The 23,196-nt window shown below is 41.8% G+C and overlaps 2 protein-coding genes across 5 annotated transcripts; both read left to right on the top strand.

Annotated features, from left to right (window-relative positions):
* The first annotated feature begins 1,957 nt into the window (after positions 1 to 1,957).
* LOC105933173 (WD repeat-containing protein 47) lies at positions 1,958 to 17,596 on the top strand. 4 transcript variants are annotated; one of them, XM_036141058.1, is made up of 18 exons: positions 1,959 to 2,192; positions 3,157 to 3,213; positions 3,309 to 3,511; positions 4,612 to 4,695; positions 4,872 to 4,956; positions 6,075 to 6,383; positions 7,031 to 7,470; positions 8,477 to 8,573; positions 10,904 to 11,076; positions 11,163 to 11,417; positions 11,725 to 11,797; positions 11,914 to 12,071; positions 13,298 to 13,467; positions 14,917 to 15,087; positions 15,247 to 15,378; positions 16,195 to 16,413; positions 16,488 to 16,646; positions 16,701 to 17,596. In XM_036141058.1, the coding sequence occupies exons 3-17, from the start codon at positions 3,354 to 3,356 to the stop codon at positions 16,628 to 16,630; spliced, it is 2,667 nt and encodes an 888-aa protein (XP_035996951.1). In that variant the 5' UTR covers positions 1,959 to 2,192; positions 3,157 to 3,213; positions 3,309 to 3,353; the 3' UTR covers positions 16,631 to 16,646; positions 16,701 to 17,596. The 4 variants fall into 4 exon arrangements, with proteins under 4 accessions (XP_035996953.1, XP_035996951.1, XP_035996952.1 ...); XM_036141060.1 differs by having other exon boundaries at positions 1,958 to 2,192; positions 13,301 to 13,467; positions 16,488 to 17,596; XM_036141059.1 differs by having other exon boundaries at positions 3,323 to 3,511; positions 16,488 to 17,596.
* A 2,285-nt stretch (positions 17,597 to 19,881) lies between these two features.
* Positions 19,882 to 22,302, top strand: lim2.2 (lens intrinsic membrane protein 2.2). The gene is made up of 5 exons (XM_021321504.2): positions 19,882 to 20,017; positions 20,713 to 20,917; positions 21,112 to 21,252; positions 21,557 to 21,691; positions 22,113 to 22,302. Exons 2-5 carry the CDS (start codon positions 20,740 to 20,742, stop codon positions 22,181 to 22,183), a joined length of 525 nt encoding a protein of 174 aa, XP_021177179.1. The 5' UTR covers positions 19,882 to 20,017; positions 20,713 to 20,739; the 3' UTR covers positions 22,184 to 22,302.
* Positions 22,303 to 23,196: the final 894 nt, after the last annotated feature.

Genomic DNA, 23,196 nt, shown 5'->3' with positions numbered 1-23,196 from the left:
TGTGGAGAACCACTATATCCCAGGACCTAAAGTGGGACGCCAACATTGTCACCATTGCTACCCAGCAGAGCATGTGCTTCCTGTGCCAGCTCAGGAAGCTCAACCTGCCTATGGAGCTGCTGATCCACGTCTACACATCCCCATCATGCAGTCTGTCCTCTGCTCATCCGTCGCTGTCTGGTTTGGATCTGCCACCAAAAAGAACAGGGCCAGACTGAAAATGACAGTCAGGACCGCAGAAAAGATAATCAGTGCCAACATGCCCTCCTTTCAGGGCCTGTACATCTTCAAAGTAAGGAAAACGTGCAAGAAACATCCCTGCATATCTATCTCACCCACGTTACAACATGTTCCAACTCCTCCCCACTGGTTGGCGCTACCACCAGACTAAAGAACAGTTTTTTTCCCATAAGACATCACACTAATAACACACTAATAAACAGCTGACCCTGAAAACAACAACAAACAAAAAAACTCAACATCTCTGCCTCATTTACTATTTACCAGTTATTTATCCATTATACTCTATTTAAGTGCTTTTCATATCTACTGTTCATGTTGTCATATCGTATATTCTGTAGGCTATACCAAATCCCCCTACCTCATGTACATGACAACGTTTATACCACGGTCTGGGTGAATCCTCGATTCTGATTGGCTGCAGGGTGTCCGTTAAAAGCACCTATAAAAGTAGTTCCGGTCAAATAGCCTGATTGCTCTAAATCATTGCTCAAAAACGTTAGGCAAGACAGTTGATGCTGGTTACCCTGGCAACACGTCACACCCGAGAGATATTAAATAGTTCTCTCAGCAGCTTCTTGTGAAAAACCTACAATTTGAATACTTAAAAAAAAAACATTAAAGTATTAATAATTGATTTAATATTTATATATTTTGTAAGAGACCGTTGTATAAGCGGGATAATGCTGTTCGAAATGTCCATTACCAGAAATTAATGGACTCTGCAGAACCGTCCTCCGCTTCAGGTCAGACGGATCACGCCTCCGCGTCGTCCATTAATTTCTGATAATGGACACCTCGTCAGGCATTATCCCTTACATAGAATACTCAATTGTTCCCATTCTCTGCACCCATCACTATGTACGCGTGTATGTGTACGCGCACATGTACGTCACTCCCCCCTCAGACGTGTACACAATAACAATGGAAATGAAATCTACTCCTGCGTCCTTTGCACTCTGCTCATTGCACCACTGCATTATTGTCCGCTTGTATTATAAGTGTGTTCAGCTGTGTTTTCCATACTGCAGACTTAAGTAAGCCAAAGAGCCAATTGTGGCTCTGGAACTGCAGGTTGCAGACCCCTAATCTTTTCTCAATACAGCGGGAGCTTAACGTGAAACAGCTTTTTAATTATTGTTATTTTTTTAATATTTATTTTTTAATTATTTTGTTATTTTATCATTGGGTAAAAACATAAACCAAAAAAAATACAACTGATCCAAATGACCAGTCAGTCACGGTGTCTTTGTCAGCATTTATCATCCTAAAAAATGTAATATCATGTTTTTAGTACAGGGGCCATAACAGGGGCCAGGAACAGTTCTACAGGGGCACAAGCCTCTGTTGGCCCCTGTCTAGAACCGCCCCTGCATCGTGAGCATTTGTAACCCAGAGTCAAACTGTGTATGCTTTAGCCATACTGGCAAATAAAGCTGGTCGTGGTTCTCTCTCTCTTTGTGTTGGGAGTTACAAAGAGGGGCCCGCCCTGGGCGCCGTTTGCGCAATAACCGCCCCTGGCTCAGGATCAACGGTTAGAAATCTGAAAATTCACCTATGATGGCGACCAAATCCAACAGGTGAAGTAAATGTGGGTTTCTTACAAACATATTCATGGGATGACAACTAGAAGAACTATAATTTATAATGTCAATCCCCCCCCTGCTTTTTTTTTTTTTTTTAAACGTTATCCTTTAAAAGTTGTCGCGTAGCGGCGCTGTAGGTGTGACCGCTGGGCGTCATCGCCGCCTCCGATTGGCGGCGTATAGGTCTGCGTCCGCATGGCAACCTTCAGCGGTGTACAAGAAGCCACGCAGAGGGAGAGCCCTCTGTGAGAAGAAGGCTTTCAGCAGACATCCGCTCCCGTCCGTGTGCCGCCGCGACAAGAAGATCGCCGCAAAGCCCGACACCAACCAGGGCGGCGGAGCGCCGTGTGCCGCCCGGACTGACAGGTGAGGCGCTGCCGGGGCGTGGATCCAGGCTGGCACGGCGGCGTTCGAGCACGAATGTCTGCTGCTGCTGCTGCTGTCCCGCCGCATCATGCGTGTCCCGCAGCGGCTTTGCGTGCAAAAGATGCGGTCACGCTGGTGTAAACAAGGCGTGTCCTGCAGCGGGTGAGGTGCCGTGAAAGCCGTCGGATCTGGGCCGCAGACCTGCTCCAGAACCGGAGCGGGATGGTGTGTTTTTATGTGGAAGGGAGGGACGCACCGTCAGCGGCCGCGCATGGAGATAGAAAACCTTTATGCTGTTCCAGTGTTGCAGCATTGATGCAGAATTACATCCCTAAGCTTCTTTTTTTTTCCCCTCTTTGCATATGCTGGACACGTAGATGTTTACTGTTAATGCAACCTTAATGCAAGTATGCGTTAAAGAAAACACAACAAACCTCATTGAACGCGCCACATGAATATGAATGAATGAAGATGTCTCTTTAAATGGCTGGAATATTACTGTAGAAAAAAATAATCCTATTGGCTGTAGTTTGTAATACCCATCGTTTCTCCCTACTAACTAAACTACAGTGTTCTCTTAAAGCAAGGGCCCAACTTCTTATCAAGTCCAGTTTATTTTTGCAATAATAGTCAACTTCAGAATAACTGTATAATCAATTGTCAGCGAGCAAATGCATTCTTACTCCATACATCTAACATCGTACACTAAATACAGTAAGGCTTGCCTTGCCTGCACTGAACAAGAGAAATCTTTCACAGATAAAATGCATGACATTGTTTTTTTTATTATTATTTGAAAAAAATCCTAAATAAAATGTTCTGCATTCTCCTCTAACTTTCTTACATTTCATTTAAATGTGGGGTTTAATTTAGCAACAGATTATTAGGTTCTATGTTTTAAATGGTGGCCCAACTTTTCCATATGAAGTGTTCTAAACACTAAATACTTCTTCTTTTCCGGCAGATCATGTGAACGGTTTTGGAGCAGCAGAACCATTGGCCCGGCAGCAACACTATCCAGGTACGCAACGGTTTGGGATTTATCTTTTTAACGTAAGAATAAGAATAACATAAGAATACTCACAGGTTTACCGTTTACCATTAACATGCTTCTAGCTTCTCCCTCCCAGCTAACTAATAGCTGCCAGCTCGTCTACAAACATGACGGCAGAAGAGATCATCAACATCAAGGAGGCCGAGGTGATCAAGCTGATCCTGGACTTCCTGAACTCCAGGAAGCTGCACATCAGCATGCTGGCTCTGGAAAAGGAGAGCGGCGTCATCAATGGACTCTACTCGGACGATATGCTCTTCCTCCGGTATGATCAGACTCGTATAACATATGATTATAACATAGAATTGGGAGGTGGAAGGAAAATAAGACGTGGTTTTGAACATTTCTGCGGATACAAATCTGAAAAGTGTGGTGTGCATTTGTATTAAGCCCGTCTTACTAAATGAAATGCAATCGATCGCCCTCAGGGGTTATCTAAATAGTAAACTGGGGTGTCCTGTCAAGGTCTTTTTTTTTTTGTTTTAGGAGAATATTAGTGAACAAACATCATTAGAAGAAAGGAACACAACAGAAAGTTGTGGAGAAGTTTAAAGAACGGTTAGGTCAGGAAACAATATCCTAAGTTTTGAGCGTCTCATGAAGCAATGAAAACACGAGTAGACTTAGACAAACTTTATTGTCGTTTTGTATGTACAGAGTGCATGCAAAACGAAATTTCGTTGCCTACAGCTTACGACCATGTAATGAGATTCCCATTGAAATAAAATAACATTACAATATAAAGTGCAGCAGTGAGAAGAATGTAACAGTGCAGGATAAAAACAGTTTTTTTTAAAAGTGTGCAAAAGAATGTTCCACCATGTTTATAGTGCAAAAATAATGGTGCAAAAAGGCATTCATTTGAAAAGTCCAATGTTGGCAGTGCAAGATAATAATGGTGCAAAGATGCAGTAATCGTTCAGTTGAGTACTTTTAAATTTAAATTGATTATAAAAGCTCAGCACAACTGCACAATTACCAGGAAATGGTCGTCCACCTAAACTTGGATGAGAGGATCTGTCGACAGGACAGCTGTTAGTTGCCCGCTCTATAAATCTAACCTTTAAGGAGTGGGGAACGGATAAAGTAACATAAGATTCATAAGAAGTCTAATTTACAGTTAGTTTACAGAGGTTCATTCATTCTGCAAAGAACAATCAGCAGAAACTTCAGCAGAAACTTCAGTGTCAACGGCGTTTAGAAGACCTTCAGCTGGAACCGCCATGTAAGGTGCTTTCACAAAGTCTAGACTCAAGGCATCCCAAATACCTAGACACGCCACACTTTTTTAGATTTTTATTTCTATTTCAAGCCATGTAAGTGCTGACCTATTAATGTTGATGGCACGACTGCTGCTTCAAACAGGCAACTCATTCTGGATGGCCAGTGGGAGGAGGTGATGCAGTTCATTCAGCCCTTAGAGGGAATGGAGAAGTTTGACAAGAAAAGGTAAAAATCGGTCAGATTACCTCTGGACGCGTTTTGCTGGAAAGGAAGAGCGTCTTACCTGACACTTCCTCTGTTCCATATCTCTCCTCTCTGCACGTTATAGAAGAACTCTTTAAAACTACCACTCCATGGTGTCCTCCAGGTCAATTTCCTAATGCTTACGTTCGTATTTCCAGGTTTCGTTACATCATCCTAAAGCAGAGGTTTCTGGAAGCGCTGTGCGTGAATAATGCCATCTCAGCAACCGAGGACCCACATAATGTACGTATGTATGCTGTGTTAATTTACCACCTGAGAGGTATCGTTAGGCTAAAAGGTCTTATTTGCTGTTAGTTATACTGTTTTGTAGTTGAAGAACATTCTGATTCAGGTGGGATGAACAGAACCTCAGAAAGTTCCTACCTTTTCCATTGGTGTATAATCCATTAAACATGTGTTCCATTTTTGATATAAAAGTCTTTTTTTTATTGATTATATTTTTCTATTCTTTTATATCTGCCTCAGATAGCTGTTTCTGACATGATGGGAAGGTTTTTACACCTTTCAGCCAAGGGTTTATGTTTAATTTTTGGGAGCCTAATGGACAGCTACTGCTCTAAACTGGACTCTGCATCACACATGCACAGAACTGAACTTTGCTGAACTTTTATAATCAATTTAAATTTAAAAGTACACATCTGAACGATTACTGCATTTTTGCACCATTATTATCTTGCACTGCCAACATTGGACTTTTCAAATTAATGCCTTTTTGCACCACTATTTTTGCACTATAACCATGGTGGAACATTCTTCCGTACACTTTTGGGAAAAAAACAGTTTTTCTCCTGCACTGTTGCTGCACTCTATATTGTAATGTTATTTATTTTTTTCAATTGGAATCTCATTACATGGTCGTAACCTGTAAGCCACAAAATTTTGTCTAAGTCTACATAATGTAATATTGGGGGGGAAAAAACATCACCTTTTTGTAAAATTCCTTTTGTCATGATCAAGCTGCAATATTTACTTTTGTCCTCCATCTTGTTCCAGAAAGGGGGTTCTGGAAGGCCCAATCTGTTGTGACTGCTGGGATAGTTAATCCAAAATAGTAGCTTGCGAGTGCTGAATAATTGACACAGAAGCAATTCTAAAAAAAAAATCCTTGTAAAACCTTCTTAAAACGTTTATATGCAGAAATGTTGTAAAGTTAAAGGGAAGATCCTAAAAGTCTGAATAATAAGTGCTTATGAGTATTAAGGGATGTCTTCTTACGCGTTTTGTGACGGTCGTTCTGTTGACTGATATATTTGCATTGAGTCCTTATTGAGCTATCCTAATCTTTGTTACATTTAAATTCTTTTTAATTGTTTTTTTATTTGATCTACTTCCCTCCACAGCTGGAGTTCACAATGCAAGAGGCCGTGAAGTGCCTCCACAGTCTGGAGGAGTTCTGCCCGACAAAAGACGACTACAGCAAGCTGTGCCTCCTCCTCACTCTGCCTCGCCTCACCCACCACGCCGAGTTCAAGGACTGGAACCCGAGCACGGCGCGCGTCCACTGCTTCGAGGAGGCCTGCGCCATGGTGGCCGAGTTCATCCCCGCGGACAGGAAGCTGAGCGAGGCGGGCTTCCGGGCGAGCGGGAACCGGCTCTTCCAGCTGCTCATCAAAGGGATCCTCTACGAGTGCTGCGTGGAGTTCTGCCAGGTACCGCCGTGCGCTAAAGAGGAAGGCTCCTGCAATCAGATTTCAGTACGGGAGAAAATTCATAAAAAATAAAAATAAAAAAAAAAGAAATGTGCTCCCGGGACTTAAATCAATGCAACCTGCAAACTGCGGCGCCAGGCCCGTATTAAGACAATGTGGTGCCCCTGGGCACTATACCTCAAAGCCCCCCCACCCCCCCTCTCCCCCCGTACCCGTGCTGTCCTCCGGCCAAAAACATCAGACATAATCAAGGGGATTTCTGTAATGTAATTTACTATTTACTAACTTACACAACTACATGTAGGCATATGAGCAGTGAGCAATATTGAAATATCTCATTTTAAAATGTTGAAATCAAAAAAATCTTGATTTATTTATCATTTATTATTATTGTGACATCAGTGTTCACAAAACGAATAATGCATGGTCTTTCAACAATTTCAAGTAAATAATTTAACAATTTATGAAAAATATATTTTTAAAGCATGTGTCATGTGGTGCCCCCCCCCCCATGGTTGGTGCCCCTGGGCACTGGCCCACTGGCCCTTATGGATAATCCGGCCCTGGCGGCGGTGGTTGGAATTTAGCCGAAAAAGATTCTAAAACTTCAAGTTTCCGCTCAAATGCAAAATCTCTGTGTGTTCCAGAGTAAAGCGACGGGGGAAGAGATCAGAGAGGGCGAGGTGTTGCTCGGCGTGGATTTGCTCTGCGGCAACGGGTGCGACGAGCTGGACCTGTCGCTCCTCTCCTGGCTGCAGAACCTCTCCTCCGGCGCTTTCACCTGCGCCTTCGAGCAGAAGACCCTCAACATCCACGTGGACCGCCTGGTGAAACCCAGCAAGGCCGGACACGCCGACCTCCTCACGCCCCTGATCAACCGCCTGTCCCCCTTACCCGCCTCGCCCTTTCGTCAGAGACCTCACTCGGCCGACACTTACATGTCCAGGTCCCTCAACCCGGCGCTGGACGGCTTGTCCCACGGATTGGCGGCGCAGGACAAGAGAGGCATGGAGGCCAACGGCAAATCTGCACTCAGTCGGAGTCTGGTGGAAAATAACGTGCATCAGCAGGACGACTCGCCCGAGAGGTAAACGCCGAAAATGGAAGTTATTTAAGTTATTCCCTATTAGGCATTTGAGTTGTTTGTCCTGAACTACATCTAAGAGTTTGCCTATCAATTCAAAAAAATAAATGTGAAACTAAGAAGAGAGCCGTAGTGTTTTAGTGAAAAAAAATTAACCTTACCTGCAAGATGAACTCTCATGGTATTTGTGCGTTCACATATGCACCATCATTTGCAGGGTTGGCTAGGTCAAGAAAAAAATGTCTTGCAGATTAGGGCTGGATGATATAGAAAAGAAGCATATCGATAAAATAGAAGATATATTGATCGATATCGATAATTAGCAAAAATTATATATATATATATATATATATATATATATATATATATATATATATATATATATATATATATATATATATATATATATATATATATATATATAATTATTGTCCAGCCTTACTGCAGATCCTACCGTGGCTGTAGTCCTGACTCCAGTAGAAAATTAAGGAACTATATTATTATTTGTATCCAACCATACAGTATGCCCTATTTGACTATTTCAAGTTATTTAGTTTCAAATAATAACTAAATAAACATGTATCAAATTACTGCTGGTTGATATATTTATTGACCAAAAGGAGTTTTTAGTGTGATGCATTTAATGATCATCAAAGAAAACTGGATTTTTCAGTATCAGAGCTGTCGATCGGTGATCAGAACAAACCGGGGGTAAATTGGCCGATCGCCGTCTAACTTACTCATGTTTCTCTACAGTTGTTTATATTTCACCTCAATGCACTATATCCTTCAAAAATTTTGTGTAAAGCCAAATGTTTTAAAACTTTTCTGCAGAATTACCTGGTATATTATTTTTTATGGTTTATTTCAGCTCATTTATAGCAAGTTGGAAGGTTTTCATAACAAGACTGGGGAAAACCCATGACGTCATTTACAAAGTTACTTATCTGTTTTATCTGATACAAGTAAAATTTAGCTCACTTCCTTTTTTTGGTTTCTCTGTGTTAAGGAAGCACTCACAGGTGTTGGACAGGCCCCCCACCACACGCACCCCTCTAACTCCAGGAAAAGATGGCGGCCCGCCCTGCAGCGCAGATACGCTGGAGGTAATATAAGCTCCGTGTGTGTGGTGACTTCACTTTGGTCAATGTATAGAATGACAACAGACGTTGTATCAAGTCCCTTTACAAAGCAGATATAATTTAGAATCAAATGTATACAGTAATGTATAGTCAATTCAGTGCAATCGTTTAGACAGACATTAAATCAACACATTGAAAATTGATCCTGGAAAACAACACACTTAAGCTCAGTTTACCATTATAGTAAGTGGTAAAAAACAATCCTGTGGAAGCAGAGCGTTATGCTTTTTAACACACGTTTGGATACCAGTCATAAAAAAAATAGATAACATGGTAAAATAATATTTTGTTAACCCAATATGTCTGGCAAAGTGTTTCATGTACCTTGGGACATCTTCACTTTTTGTAACATTGTAGCCAAAAACATTAAATTGAGTTAATGTGGTGGATCAACAAAATGTGGCAACTGCAAAATGAAGGACAAGATCAGGCGGTTTGAAAATCTAAAAAAGATGGCGTCTGGCGTGCATTTTTATTCGGCCCCTCTGAGTGGAGCTGCAAGTTTTTTGGGGTGTGCCTCCATAACAGATGAGTAAAACTCAAGGCCGCGGGCCGAATCCGGTCCGACAAGGCAATTTGTCCGGCCCTCAAGAGCCAAAAAAGGCACGTCATGTCATAAAGTAGAGGCATAGTGTATAAAGTGGCTAAAACTGTGTAGTAACAAGCATCCTGCCACTAGGTGTCAGTTTTCCCACAACACATTAAAACAACCCAGAAATGTCCAAAAAGAGAAAAAGTAATGTAGAATGATGAGTTTAAAGTTTAATTCACCCCAATATCAACTTTTTTGGCAGATAAACTGGGCCTAAGGGTGCGACTTTTATGTAACTGTGAATTTTCTTTACATTTTTATGTGAACTAAAATGAAACTATGAAATCAAAAGTGTCATCTATACAGGTACAACTAGCCCTTTTAATGACTTAATGAAGCCAAAGGGGCCCGATATAGAATTGAGTTTGACACCCCTGCTTTATAAGCGTTGCACAGCTACAGGCTGAAATGTTTGCTCAGTCTACTTTGCAAACTAGTTTAAGCTCGATTGGACGTAAAGCAACCTGTGGGCAGCCATTTATGGATTTTGCCACAGATTTGTAATTGGATCGAGGTCTGGACTTTGACTGGGACATTGTAAAACGTCACTAAGCTTTGATCCGAACCAGTCCATTGCAGCTCTGGATGTAGAGTATGTTTAGGGTTGCAGTCCTGCAGGAAGACGAACCTCTGCCCCGGCCCAAAATCTTTTACATCCTCCAACATGGTAGTGTCTAAATTTGGTTAGCAAGGGCTCCCGATCTCTAGGAAAAGGTGCATCAGTTATATACAGTGTATCTTCATATATACAGTGGATCAAAAAGAAAAAGAGAAAAAAATTAAAAAAACAAATAGATAAGAATAAAAATACAGACAAAATTGAGATAGGCAGATGATGTCATATCTACATTCACTGTGATATGCATATATTTATATACATATGTATTGACATATATTCACGTGGTGATAGCAGCAGAAGTCGCTTCTTTCAGGATTATTGCACAGGTTATAGCACAGTGTATTAAATAGATTATTGCCCATTAGTTATTGCACATTAGTTATTGCAGTTATGGTAACAGGAATGAATGATCTGCGGTAGCGTTCCTTTTTTTCAGACAGGGTGTCTTTGATTATGAAAAATAATCAAAGAAAACATGGTTAGTTTTCACCGTGTTTCTCACCTTAGGATGCGTGTAGGACCGTTTTAAACCTTAATGGCTACAAGAGAAACAGTGAAGTAAGGTGAGTCGCTTCACTTGAGCCGGTTTCTTGATCTGCATTAGGACTGAGAAGCAAACAGAATCTGATCACTCCAGTCAGGTTTAAAGAGGGATTTTTCAGCATCGCCTGAAAATCGTCGTTGCATCTGCTCGGCGCCTCCTCTCAGCGCCTCTGCATCATAGCTTCCCACTCCACTGTGTCTTCTGTAAGAGGGTTAGGTCATGAGGGCTGGAAGCACCTAATCGGGGTAGATGTGGGCTCATACCCACGCTGACCTGTTAGAGCCGTCGTCGCTCATCTTTATGCAGCTTGGTTCTTTGTGGGGAGCAAAGTACTTTAAGATTAGATTATTTTGCACGTGTGTGAGTACGAAGGTGGGGATAACAGTGTTATAACGGTGTTATAGGATGAGGACCTTGAACACTTTATTTATGGGATAAATGATGGAGGGCAAGACCTTGGAAGTTGGAGAATTATATATATATATAAAAAAAGCTTTGTCAAGGGATAATAAATGTTTAAGCAGGTTGTGTTGTCCCAGCGCCGCGACTCCACAGAGCACATCCAGGAGTACTACAGGCAGCGCCTTCGTGTGCAGCAGCACCTGGAGCAGAAGCAGCAGCAGACCCAGCTCTATCAGCAGATGCTGCTGGAGGGAGGCGTGAAGCAGCTGGACGGAGCCCAGCACAAGCTCACCGAGACGTTCCTCAGCAGGTGGGGGGTGGTCGCTCATGCTTAAAATATTCAGACGAGAGAGAATGCGACGCTGGTTCCACCAGGACCCGTTGGTTTGTCTATAGGTCCATTCAGCGGCTGGAGGAGATGAACGTGGGCATCGACCCCAAGGGCGAGGACGTGATGGCGCACCTGGGCCAGCAGTGGAACGGGCTGACGGCAAACAGCGACGCCTCCGGCCCGAGGACGGCCAACGCTCACAACACGGATAAGGGGCCCGTCAGGAGCAAGTCGGGAGGGGTGAGCAGCAGCACCCCGTTAAGCTCTGTCAGCCGTGGCCCGCCGTCACTCAGCGAGTCGCCAGTTCCAAAAAGTCGCAGGTAGGAGCCGCTCACCTGTCTGCTGTAAATCGTTTGTTTTCCCCGACTTTCCCTTGACCAAATTTTAGATCCTTTCCTTTCTTTCTTCTTCTTTCTTTTTTTGTTTATTCTTTGTTTGTTACTTTATTTGTTTGTATTTGTTTCTTTCTTTCTTGCAGTTTTTCTCATGGATTTTACCAGCTTTGTCTCAAATTATTTAAACTATTTTTACCAAAAAAAAAAAAAAAATTTAAATCTGGAAAGGTGTGATCTTTTTGGTTGAAAAAGTGTGCAGGTTGAAAATGAATCGGTATTCTGTCATTATCAGTGCTGAAAGAATCCGATCTTCTGCTTCCGTCCAAGACGATCCTGGCGGCTCCGCCATCAGAAACGTCCACGAGGTAAAACAACCGTCCAAGAGCGTCTGCTCACGAGCAAGAAGCTCGGACGCTGACAGACATTTAGCTACTTGTCTGCACTCTTTACGTTGCTTTTTGTTGTTCCGATCTTGCTGCAGCAGGTGAAATCCAAAAGCCAGTTTGTAAGACTGAGCCAGCTGGAGGACACCCAGGCGGTGCGCGCCGTGGCCTTCCATCCGTCTGGAGCTCTCTATGCCGTCGGCTCAAACTCCAAAACGCTGAGAGTCTGCGCCTACCCAGAAACTCCGGCCAGCAGGTGGGCTCTGTTTGCAGACGCCTCCAGTCATTGATGCATGTATAGTTTAGCGCAGGATGCCTACTCGGTCTCAGAGTCTGACAAATAAAGAATTTGCTATTGTCATTTTCCAGGTCTGGTTATGTATATATATATAAAAAAAGAGTCTGGAAAATAATGTTTTCAGACTTTATACTTTAGCCTTTGATGCAAAAGAAAAACAGTCAGATTTTTAAAAAACGATAAACTGAGATGTAGCAGTTCAAACAAAAATTATAGGAAATTATTGCAAGATGCAATTAGATTTTATTTTTTGTAAACTGGATCAGTTTGATTTTACAGGGCTCAATGAATCCATATGAAAAGGAAATTCTGAAATAGTTTTTAATAGTTTTGTATTTAATTTTGTTGTTTTAGTTTTTTCCCAATCTGTCCAGGGTGTACCCCGCCTCTCAGCCATTGACAGCTGGAGTTAGGTACCAGCACCCCTCACGACCCCATGAGGGATGAGCGTGTAGGAAAATGGATGGATGGGATAATTTTTTCCCAGTTTTGTGCTTAAGGAAGTATCCAAAGGGGAAAACAAACAAACTGCAAACTTGAAGAACTTACTGTATAAAATAAAGATTTCATTGCACCTTAGTTTTAGATTTACTGAAGAAGAGATACCAAAGATGATATATTTTGAAAATGAAAATATATGCCTTTTTTTGGAATCTAGACTAAATCAGAGCTTCAGACTGGACCTGGGTGTGGTTTTAAAACTGGCTCTGCTTTGGTAGTCAAACAAACATGAAAATTCCTCTTTTAAAATAAAGGCATCAAAACGGTGAAGAATAATTCAGTCCAAATTTGGCAAACCTAAATGTTATAGATCTTAAAATAAAGTTAATTTAAATGTCAACTAAATAAAAGCAAACAAGCGCCATTAATCCTATTAACCTGTTGAGCTTGGATCAGAAGCCAAACTCAGCCGTGTGTTATTTCAAGATTTCTAGAACATAAGGATACTAAGCTGGGCACATTTCCTGTCGTGAAATCCTTAAAAACTGAGTTTGGGGGAGTTTGAATTCTTTAAATGAAAAACCCAGTTTATGACTTGTTAAAAATGTGGCATAAAATTGACAGTAATAATAATGTTGTTAATTGTTAAAAGTCTTTGTTTAAATTACGCAATTTCTCTCTTTTTCCCAAACGTAAAACCGGTGCTAAGGTCACGTGTGTCTCTGACTGTTTTGCCGCTGTAGCAGTTCTGGTGCAGCCAAACCGCCGTCGGTGCGTTTCAGACGAAACAAACATCACAAAGGCTCAATCTACTGTGTGGCTTGGAGCCACTGTGGACAGTTGTTGGCCACCGGCTCCAATGATAAATATGTCAAGGTTCTGCCTTTCAATGCAGACAGCTGCAATGCCACAGGTACGCCACTTTTACTATGGCTTTTCTTTCAGCGTTTCCCTTGCCGTCGTTGTGTGTCTTGTCCAAGTGATCGCCTGAAAGGTTATGATCAGCCACTCATAAAATGCTTCTTTAATAATGCACTTCTAATAAGTTACAATATCATTGAAAAGTTCCTTTATTTAAGTCATCCCTTTCAAAAAAAAAGTGATGGTTATATCACCCAAGGTTATATTAGGTGTTTATTTCTGTTACTTTAATGATTATGGCTCATATCTATAGAAATGCGTGATAAAGCCGTATTAATGGAGACAGAATGTTCATAAAGAAAGTTCAGTGGAAGGAAAAAATGTGATAGAAAACCTCAGCCTTGAGAGGAATGTAGCATTCCTTGTGTTGAGTCCCTCATTAAACGGCGACAAGGTCTGAGGTGTCTTACACGTGCTTATGAGAAAAGGTACCTGAATCTTGCTATATCTTCCAAATTCCTTCATTGTCCACTCATTTGGGTACCAGCAGCAAAGTGAAAGGCGAAATGGAAGCATGCGGATTCACACAAAGGTTAAAAAAAAAATTATAGAAACAAAAAATATAAATAAGAGACTTTCCAGTGAGGGCAAATTTACAACATAAGTTAAAAAAAATACTATAGTTATTAAAAGTAGCATGCTCAGGTTAAAAGAAATATGCAGCTGAGTAGGATAACTAAAGAAATGGTCCGTATGAGCATAAAGACTAGTTACAAGAAATGAAAGAATAACTGCAATAAACAGCAGGGATCTAAAAATGTATTGAGTTTGTTGGGAGCTGTGATGCTGCTGGGAGGAAGGACCTGCGATTGCGCTGCTTTGTGCGTTTAGGATGCACACTGAAGGAGCGCTCCGGCTTCGCGATAGCTTCGTGCATGAAGTGGGAGAAACTGTCCAAGAGTTATGCTACATTTTGCCAGAGTCCTGCTGTCGCTGAGGTTTTGGGCCACCGCATCATCTGCTGGTGTTGGTCTTGTTTGTTTTATCAAGTCCAAAGTCACTGCAACTGTCCACCAGGATCGCTAAGTAATTTTACCGATGCGCCGATTTTGTTTTTCCTGCAGGGCTTACAGACACCAGACTCAACAAAGCAGATTATAGCAGACTAAATGGCGCCATTAAAGCAACCTGCGCTCTCTTTGACACCTCCGCAGAACCACAGGCTCATCAGCATTTGTCGGGGAAACTGAATTCTGGGTTTTTATTAGCTTTAAGCCATGATCATCAAAACATAACATAAATAAATGGTCTGACTTTGTGCGTAAAAGAACAGTATATTACCAGAGTTGGACTTTTTGATCCCTTAATGATATTGTAATTTATTGGGATGCTTGTAAATGAGAATAACAATAACAAATATTACGTTTACACCCGCATTGTCACGCATAACCTGTCGCCTGAATGGTAGCTGCTTAAAACCAAATGTTTCCACGTGACTCAGGCCCAGACCTGGAGTTCAGCATGCACGACGGCACCATAAGAGACCTGGCGTTCATGGAGGGTCCTGAGAGCGGGGGATCCATCCTGATCAGTGCCGGGGCTGGAGACTGCAACATATACACCACAGACTGTCAGAGAGGCCAGGGCCTTCACGCCCTGAGTGGACACACAGGTATGTCTGGGTCCCAGTGCAGAACCCAGTTGGGGGGGGGAAACGTGGCTTTTTATTTTAAAATCCTTTAAGTATTTTAGGCATCTATTCGACTAGAATACAGTAACATAAGATAGTTGCAATAAAAAAACAGTGATCAGTGCCGTTGTACCCGGATAGGTCACATCCTGACTGTGTACACATGGGGAGGCTGGATGATCGCCTCGGGCTCCCAGGACAAAACGGTCCGGTTCTGGGACCTCCGGGTGCCCAGCTGTGTTCGGGTGGTGGGCACGTCTCTCCACGGATCAGGTGAGCCAAAAAAAATGGTTGACCCAGATTTTCACTTATCCTTTGATCTGCTGCAACTGAGCAGGACTGCAATGCCAGAAGGCAGCAGTTATATAATAGTTTCAGCCAACCGTGTCAGAGGAAATGATACCGCTGGAGATAATAATAATAATAATAATAATAATAATAATAATAATAATATTAATAATAATAATAATAATAATAATAATAATAATAATAATAATAATAATAATACATTTTATTTAAAAGGCGCCTTTCTGGACACTCAAGGTCACCGTACAAAAGGATAAAAAACAGAATGTCAAAAAAAAAAAAAAAAAAAAAAACATTAAAAAATACAGAGGCTAGGAAATTGATAATTAAAGAGAATAGGCAGTCTTAAATAGATGAGTTTTGAGTTGTGATTTAAAATGGAGAAGTGAGTCCGTGTTTCTAAGTAGGGGTGGGGGCAGAGCGGCTGAATGCTCTGCTCCCCATGGTGGTGAGATGGGCGGAAGGGACAGACAGGTGTAAAGCAGATAAGGATCTCACCACCTTTTTTTTTAATTTAGCTCCGCTCAAACGTTTTGCAAACATTTTTTTATATAATAGTCCTTATTTAATTATATCAGAATTCATGTACTATCAGATACTTGGTGTTCATTTGTATTATTAATTTATGTTCACCTTAAAGTGCCGTTAAAAAAACCCGTAAAAGTCCAGTTACCTTCGGTTCATTTTAAATTAATTCATTTTAACTCAGTCTTAATTCTTATTTTAAATCCAAAACGATTATCACTTCACATATTAGGTGATTAATACTAACGTTAATCTCAGGGAGCGCCGTGGCCTCGGTGGCGGTGGACCCGAGCGGCCGCCTGCTGGCCACCGGTCAGGAGGACAGCACCTGCATGCTGTACGACATCCGAGGAGGACGCACGGTCCAGACCTTCCGCCCCCACGGCAGCGACATCCGCTCGGTGCGCTTCTCCCCGGGAGCCCATCACCTCCTCACCGGCTCCTACGACAACAAAATCGTCATCAGCGACCTCCAAGGTACCGCCGCCTTTCCGCTCCGCAGACAGAGACGGGACGGCAACGCAGGCTAACCCTGACCCTCTGACCCTTAGGTGACCTGACAAAGCCGCTCCCTCAGACGCTGGCCGGCGAGCACTGGGACAAGGTGATCCAGTGCAGGTGGCACCCGCACGACCGGACGTTCCTCTCCTCCTCGGCCGATCGGACTGTCGTCCTCTGGGCCCCGGGCCCCTGACAGATTCTGGATCTGAACTGTTAAAGAGTCGGTCACGAGGCGGAAGCACGGCGTCCGCACGCACGCTCCGGCCTATAGGCTGTTTGTTGTGATACTCTGTTTAGAAAAAAAAAACCTCTATGTGTAAAACGTAGTAACAGCGTGAGGCGTCGACACATTTGGAGGACAACATACGTGATGTGTCTGTGTGAGCACGCCGCCGTGGGACGCTCTAAAGTCTGTGTGTAATTGATTTTAAGGGTCAGCCGTACCTAAATCTAAAAAGAAACAAAAGATATATTTGCAGTTTTAATTTGGGATCAGTTTGGGTCCTCACCCCCCAAAGTAACATTTATGCTTCTGTGTTTGCTTGTCACATTGTGATACCAAAATGTAGAAATACCCCCCCCCCCCCCCCCCCCAAAAAAAAAGAAGAGAAATGCAACTTTACTTCAAGCACACTTCAAAAACTACTTGAATAATTTTCTCACAATGCACAGGAGTGTTTTATCGATGTTTTGTCAGAATGTGTTGGAAAAAGAAAAGAGAAGGGAAAGAAAATGTTTCACGGATTTAGCTTTTGTCGTAGCGTTGCACGGTTTTTTTTCCGCAGCTCATCAAGGCGCGCGCTGACGTCGCTCGTTCCCCGTCGGAGCCGCTGTCCGGACTCAACGTGGTAGGAGGGAGGACACATTTAGTTTTATGCATTTCATAACGTGCCTTTTTATAAAAAACGTGCAGAGATTACTTTTATTTATTTATTTATTTTCCTGAACGCATTTCTATGCCGAGAGTCAAAGTCAATATTTTACACACGTCATTAATGCGGAAAATGAGCAGCAGCGTTTGGACTGTGCGCACGTCAGTGTGAATAAACGTTTGCCACGGTATCGTTAAAAGAGGTTTTACTAACTGGGAAATGGAGAGTGAAACTTAGACTTATCCACTGTTTGTTATAAGTTATCAATAAAGTTTTAGGTAAATGTGTCTCAGGCCAGATTTTGTCATTGAGTTTCAAGCAAACGGCAAAGACGCTGCACTAAAGCTTGGTTTCTCTGAGGTTTGAAGATAATTTAGCAAACCGGTGAGCAGAAAACACACCATTCCTTCAAATGAAGAGATATGAAACAAATACTAAACATGCATGTATTATTGAGAGGAATAATTTATATTGAATTGCTAACTAGCAAAGTAAGTAAAGTGTTTGGAAGAATTTTAACTAATTGTTGTGTAAAGAAAACACTTAGACAATGACTTGTTTCCTTGTATATCTTTTCTTAGAAATTGCTTCTGTTTGTGATGGTCTGTCGCAGCAAAACGAGCCCAAACCATAACACTGCAACACCAAGGAAGAATACAATTTTCCCACATTTTAGTGGGTTTGTCTTGTGTGAGAGGCGGGGTAAACCCTGGACAGGCCGCCAGTCCATCACAAGGCAATAAATAATAAAATAAACCTACTTTGCAAGATGGAGACACCAATTAACCTAACCTTATGTATCCGGACTGTGGGAGGAAGGTGGAGCACCCTGGGAGAACCAAGCCATGCACAGATAGACTATGCACCATTCAGATAGACGCCAGCCTGGGATTTGAACCCAGGACCTTCTTGTTGCTACCACAGTGCAGCCCATATGACACTTCTCAGTAAAGAACAACAAAAAACTATTTCTGCTCACACAGAAAAATAAGATGAATAACTCTGCGACCACACCGCATATGAAGAAACATCAAATCAAGGGTCTTGAGTTCATGTTTTGAATTCAAATACGATTAGTGTTTGCTCCTAAAATGCTGTGTGCTTAGTGGTAGAGCTAAAAGCTGCAGTCACAAATGGAGAGAAGTAGCTCGGCTCTTGTTGGGTCTGGTTTTGACTCGATCTCTCGTTACCAAAGTAGTTTTTTTTTTCACAATGCATCGCCACTGTGGGTCAGGATCTAAAGAGCTCACGCCGCACCGCCCCAGTTTGCCAAGCGATGTCACGATTGAGGAGTTCTTCCATTGAGATTGTTGTTGGAATGACAAACTACTGGTGCAGCAGAGAAAGGCTTTTAATGCCTTCCATGCTATTAGTTAAAAAGTCAACCCTGTTCTTCAAAGACACTTCAAATGCTGTTTAAACGATAAAAGAAATAAGCATAACAGCTATTTAAAGACCATGGCTAACACACTTTTCTCATCACAGATGCACAATGTGATTTCTTTTATTAGATAAGTTTATAATATTTGGAAAAAACTTAGTCAGTTTGACATTTTATTTTGTGCTTTGGTAAAAAATAATAATAATAAAAAAAGATTTAAATCACCACTGCTGCAAACTGATAAGTGAAATTTAGAAAAGTGAACCTGTAATTGGAAGTCAAGCCACTGGAAATGTATTATGTTACCAACACGAGTTTATCTAATCTGTGCAAGGCAAGGCAAGTTTAATTATGAAGACCTTTTCAGTAACAAGACAATTCAAAGTGCTGCGCATGAACAGAACGTAGGAAAAGAAGAGATTACAGAGGAAAGCGCATTGCAGTGGAAGAGTAACCAATTTCAACTCATTCAAAGAAATAAAAATAAAATGAGCAAATCCTTGGGAGTCACTGATCTAAAACAGTTTTGTCCCACTTTTCTGAAACTAGAACTAAAATAGAAATAAAATCACAGTGCTTAGTTCTTTCTATTGTTTTATTGTAATAAAAATCAAACGAGTAAATTCTTGGAAGTCACTGATATGAAATAGTTTTTTTACAGCATGTAGTTAACTTTAATAAATTCATAATTCATTCATCACTGATGATGGGGGGGGGGGGGTGCATCATTTCAGCGATTTTAATCAAATAAAGTGCTGGAGTCTAACTATGTGCAGTTAAATTATGTTTACCCACCAACGTGTCACTAATAAGGGAAATATTATTGTTACAATAGTTAATATGATGAAAATAATTTTTAAAAAAAGTCGCTGTCTCACAAAATATGCATGTGGACTAAGTTTATAAATGCAGTGTTTAGCATTGAGCCATTTCCTGTATGGTGCATGCATGCATCTGTCTTCCAGCGTTTAACTTTGTCCACCCCTGAAACACTAAGTGCCAATGAGCCAATGTGTTCTTTTGAGTGTAAGATCTAAAAAGCTTCATATATATATATATATAAAGTTTTTTTTTAAATTGTTCTAACATGAATCCTGCAGTAGAAAGATCAAGCATGACATCGTAGGGGCAGTGGGGTGATGGAGCGATGCAGGTTGAGGGTTAGGGAGGAGGGCCGGAGAGGGATTTACTCCTCGCCCACATGCTGCGCTCGATCATTCGCTCTTTTGTGTGGTGGACAATGAGGACCTGAGGTCCGGGGCTTAAAAAGGATAGGCACGCCGTTTACCGGCTAGCGGCTCCGGGACAGAGACTGAGCAAACCAAAGGTAACGGCCTGGAATTAAATGCAGCCTTGTATTTCTGATACGACCAGGAGCAGCAGAGGGATCTGATTAGAAACTTTTACGAGAGCAAAATCCACGAAGCTCAAGAACTACATGGGCACAGAGGAGATGACGTTTGGGGACGTGTTTGTTTCTTATAATGGAAAATTATCAGAAACTTTTCTCTAGCAGGTGCGCGGTGTCCACTGTGGACGTGATCCGAGCAATTTTTTATTTATTTTTTTTGGCTGCATCAAAGGGAGGCAGGAGGGTGTGTGTGGACAGAACTTGTGTTCTGGTTTCCTCGCACTGCTGACAGCACAGTTGCTCTGTGCTGGAAAACGAGTTTGTGTTGTGTGGAGGGGAATTAGAGAAGAACAATGGCTCTGAACTGCCTGATAGGCAAGCCTATTGTCATACAAGCTCTTTTTCTGGCCCCAGCTAATTTCACCACGCTCTGAAGAAGGACTCTGCTCTGTATCTCATGCATGTTTGCTTTAACGTGATTGGAAAGTCCTGGGCTTCGATTAAATCGGTTTTAATATTTTTAATATTTCTGCAAAGCGTCCAATTGAAATCTTATTAGGGAACCCCAATCAATGGGAAGCACTCAGTTAACAGACTTTAAGAGATGCCTGACAGTAAAGGAGAAAACGCTCTAACGAAACTTCCTGCCTCCTCTCCCCTCTGACCAGCAGCTGGATGTTTAGGGCGACCTCTCCACAATGCTGTACACTTTAGCAGGAGGAGGAACCCTGTGCGGCGTGGCCGCCCTGGTGCTTCTCATCGTTGCTACGGCGACAGACTTCTGGATGCAGTACCGCTACTCGGGCAGCTCGGCCAATCAGGGGCTTTGGAGGTTCTGCATCAACCACAAATGCCATGCCCACACCCTAACCGTAGGTAGGTACCTCAAAAGGTGAAAATCAGCTACCAGGAGGTTTATTCACATAGTTTATAGTTCAAGTATAATTTTTTTAAATAAGCCAAAATGAATAGGGATAACTTAGGCCCTTTTTAACCTAAGAAACTAATTATTTGCATGGTCGTGACCTTTTGTTAAAGAGTAATTGAAGTGTTTGCTTTTGCGTGTTCAGCCTTCTGGGATGCCACCCGGGCCTTCATGCTTCTGGCGGTTCTGAGCTGTTTTGCTGGCATCGTGCTCGGCCTCACCGCCTTCACCAATGGCACCAAGAACAGGAGGGTCCGGACAGGAGGCATCGCTCTGGTCCTGTCAGGTACCAGACCGTATTACACTTTTGTTTTTGACAGATTAGAACTAAATATCTTGCTTAGACAGGATTTTTGCCATCTGAGCCATGTAGGAAGGGAAGAGACGCTTTTTATCAGGCTTGAAGGACCTACTCTAGCTCCACCAAATAAAAAAAATCAAATCCTTAATAAAGCAACCCTGAAATTCCATTAATGTGTATAATTCTTTACAACAAAGTTAAAAATGTATTCGTTTTTAAGCTCACTTCAAGTTTTTATTTTTTACTAAATGTATTTCTCTCTCTTTCTCTCTTTTGTTCCCTGTTCAAGGTTTTCTTGCTCTTCTGGCTTTAGCTGTTTACACAGGAGTGACCGTCACCTTCTTTGGCAAACGCTTCGTGGACTGGCGCTTCTCCTGGTCCTACATTATAGGCTGGGTGGCTGTGATCTTGACGTTTGCAGCAGGTTTTTTTACGTTATCATTTTTGACTGAAGTAATGCATGTGTGTTCTCAGATTTCTGTGAACACATTTCAAACTTGAGCTTCCTTCCGCAGAGCTGCTTCTCCTCACATGTAGCAGGAGGTTTGGCAAAACTCAGCGTAAAAGCCATATGGGTCTCCATCCGATAATTTTTCTTGTAAAAAAAAAAAAGAAAAAAGAATTTTGAAAATGGACTTAATTCACCACACCCAAGACATTTTAAAAAAGAAACGTTTTTAAAGACGTTATGATCTGACATGTTGACACATTAACATTTCAGAGGTTTTCTGTAATCCTAAAATATACAAATCTGTGCAAGCCTTTTACATGTCATACTTTATTCAAAGCCTTTAATAATTAATGTGATCTTTTTTTTTTAAATAGACCTCTTTCGTGTCTTGTAGGTGCATTTCAGCTCTGTGCGTACCGGCAGACCTCTGGTGAGCCCGCTCCTTCAAATAACCCGGAGAGCTGAACAGGAGGAACCCACAGATGGTCCTCCGGACTGTTGGACTCAACGTGATTGCTGCTTTTGCTTCTTAAGAGTGGAATAAAATAAAAATAATAAAAACAAACCAAAGAATGGTGTATTCTCTGCAGCTACATATAGCTGGACCACAAACTGATCACCAAACGTGAAAGAACGCAGGCTATAAATGCAGTGAAGCTCTGGGGTTTCTGTACAGGCTTCACAGGACTTTGCTCTGAATACTAAATGCACTGAAATCAGAAGCAACGTCACCCTTAGAAGTTGTTTCATTCAGGCATTTTATCAGGCAAAATAAACAGTTGAGGCTTTAATTTCAGATAGTCATTTTTAAAATCTATAAATGCAAAAAAGAGCAACAGAATAATAAAAAAAAAAAGTGGTGACCTAGTTGGAACAGCAGCATGCTTGCATCCTGAGAAGGCTGCAGGTACCCGGTTCGAACACTGCAGAACGCCACTATGGTTCCCTGAACAAGACCCTTAGCCCGAACTTGCTCCCTGCCACCTCAGGACTACCGGGTTAAAAGTAGAAGACACATTTTGTTGAGATGTACAAAGATTTCTTTCCTTCTTTCTTACCAGGTGCCCTTTGGCATCATGTCGGTGACTCCTGATTTAGATCAAAGCACGTTCAGGTGTTAGCATGGCTCAGTTTAATAACCAGGCCTAAATCCAAATGAGAATCTATGAGTCATAGATGTCATTATGACAACACATAAATAACGTTTAAACAATTCACCTTATATATGACTGGGCTATTTTCCAACATTTTCAGTCTCCAGATGTAGAAAGCTGTTTAAAAAAAAAAAAAAAAAATCCCAAAATCTTTGCAGCTGTAACTGCAACATAGATTGTTCTGCAAAGTGTTGACCAAATCATGTGACATATACTTAAGTTATTAAAAAAAAAAAAAAAAAAAAGTGCACATTATTCTTTCACGCAACAATTCCCTGAAAACTTTGTGTGCATCTATCAAAAAACATGGCCCTACATCAGTTT

This window comes from Fundulus heteroclitus, chromosome 9 (genome assembly GCF_011125445.2).
Source record: "Fundulus heteroclitus isolate FHET01 chromosome 9, MU-UCD_Fhet_4.1, whole genome shotgun sequence".
Classification (NCBI taxonomy): domain Eukaryota; kingdom Metazoa; phylum Chordata; class Actinopteri; order Cyprinodontiformes; family Fundulidae; genus Fundulus; species Fundulus heteroclitus.
The sequence above is the reverse complement of the archived record's forward strand: the minus strand, read 5'-3'. Positions and strand labels throughout refer to the sequence as shown.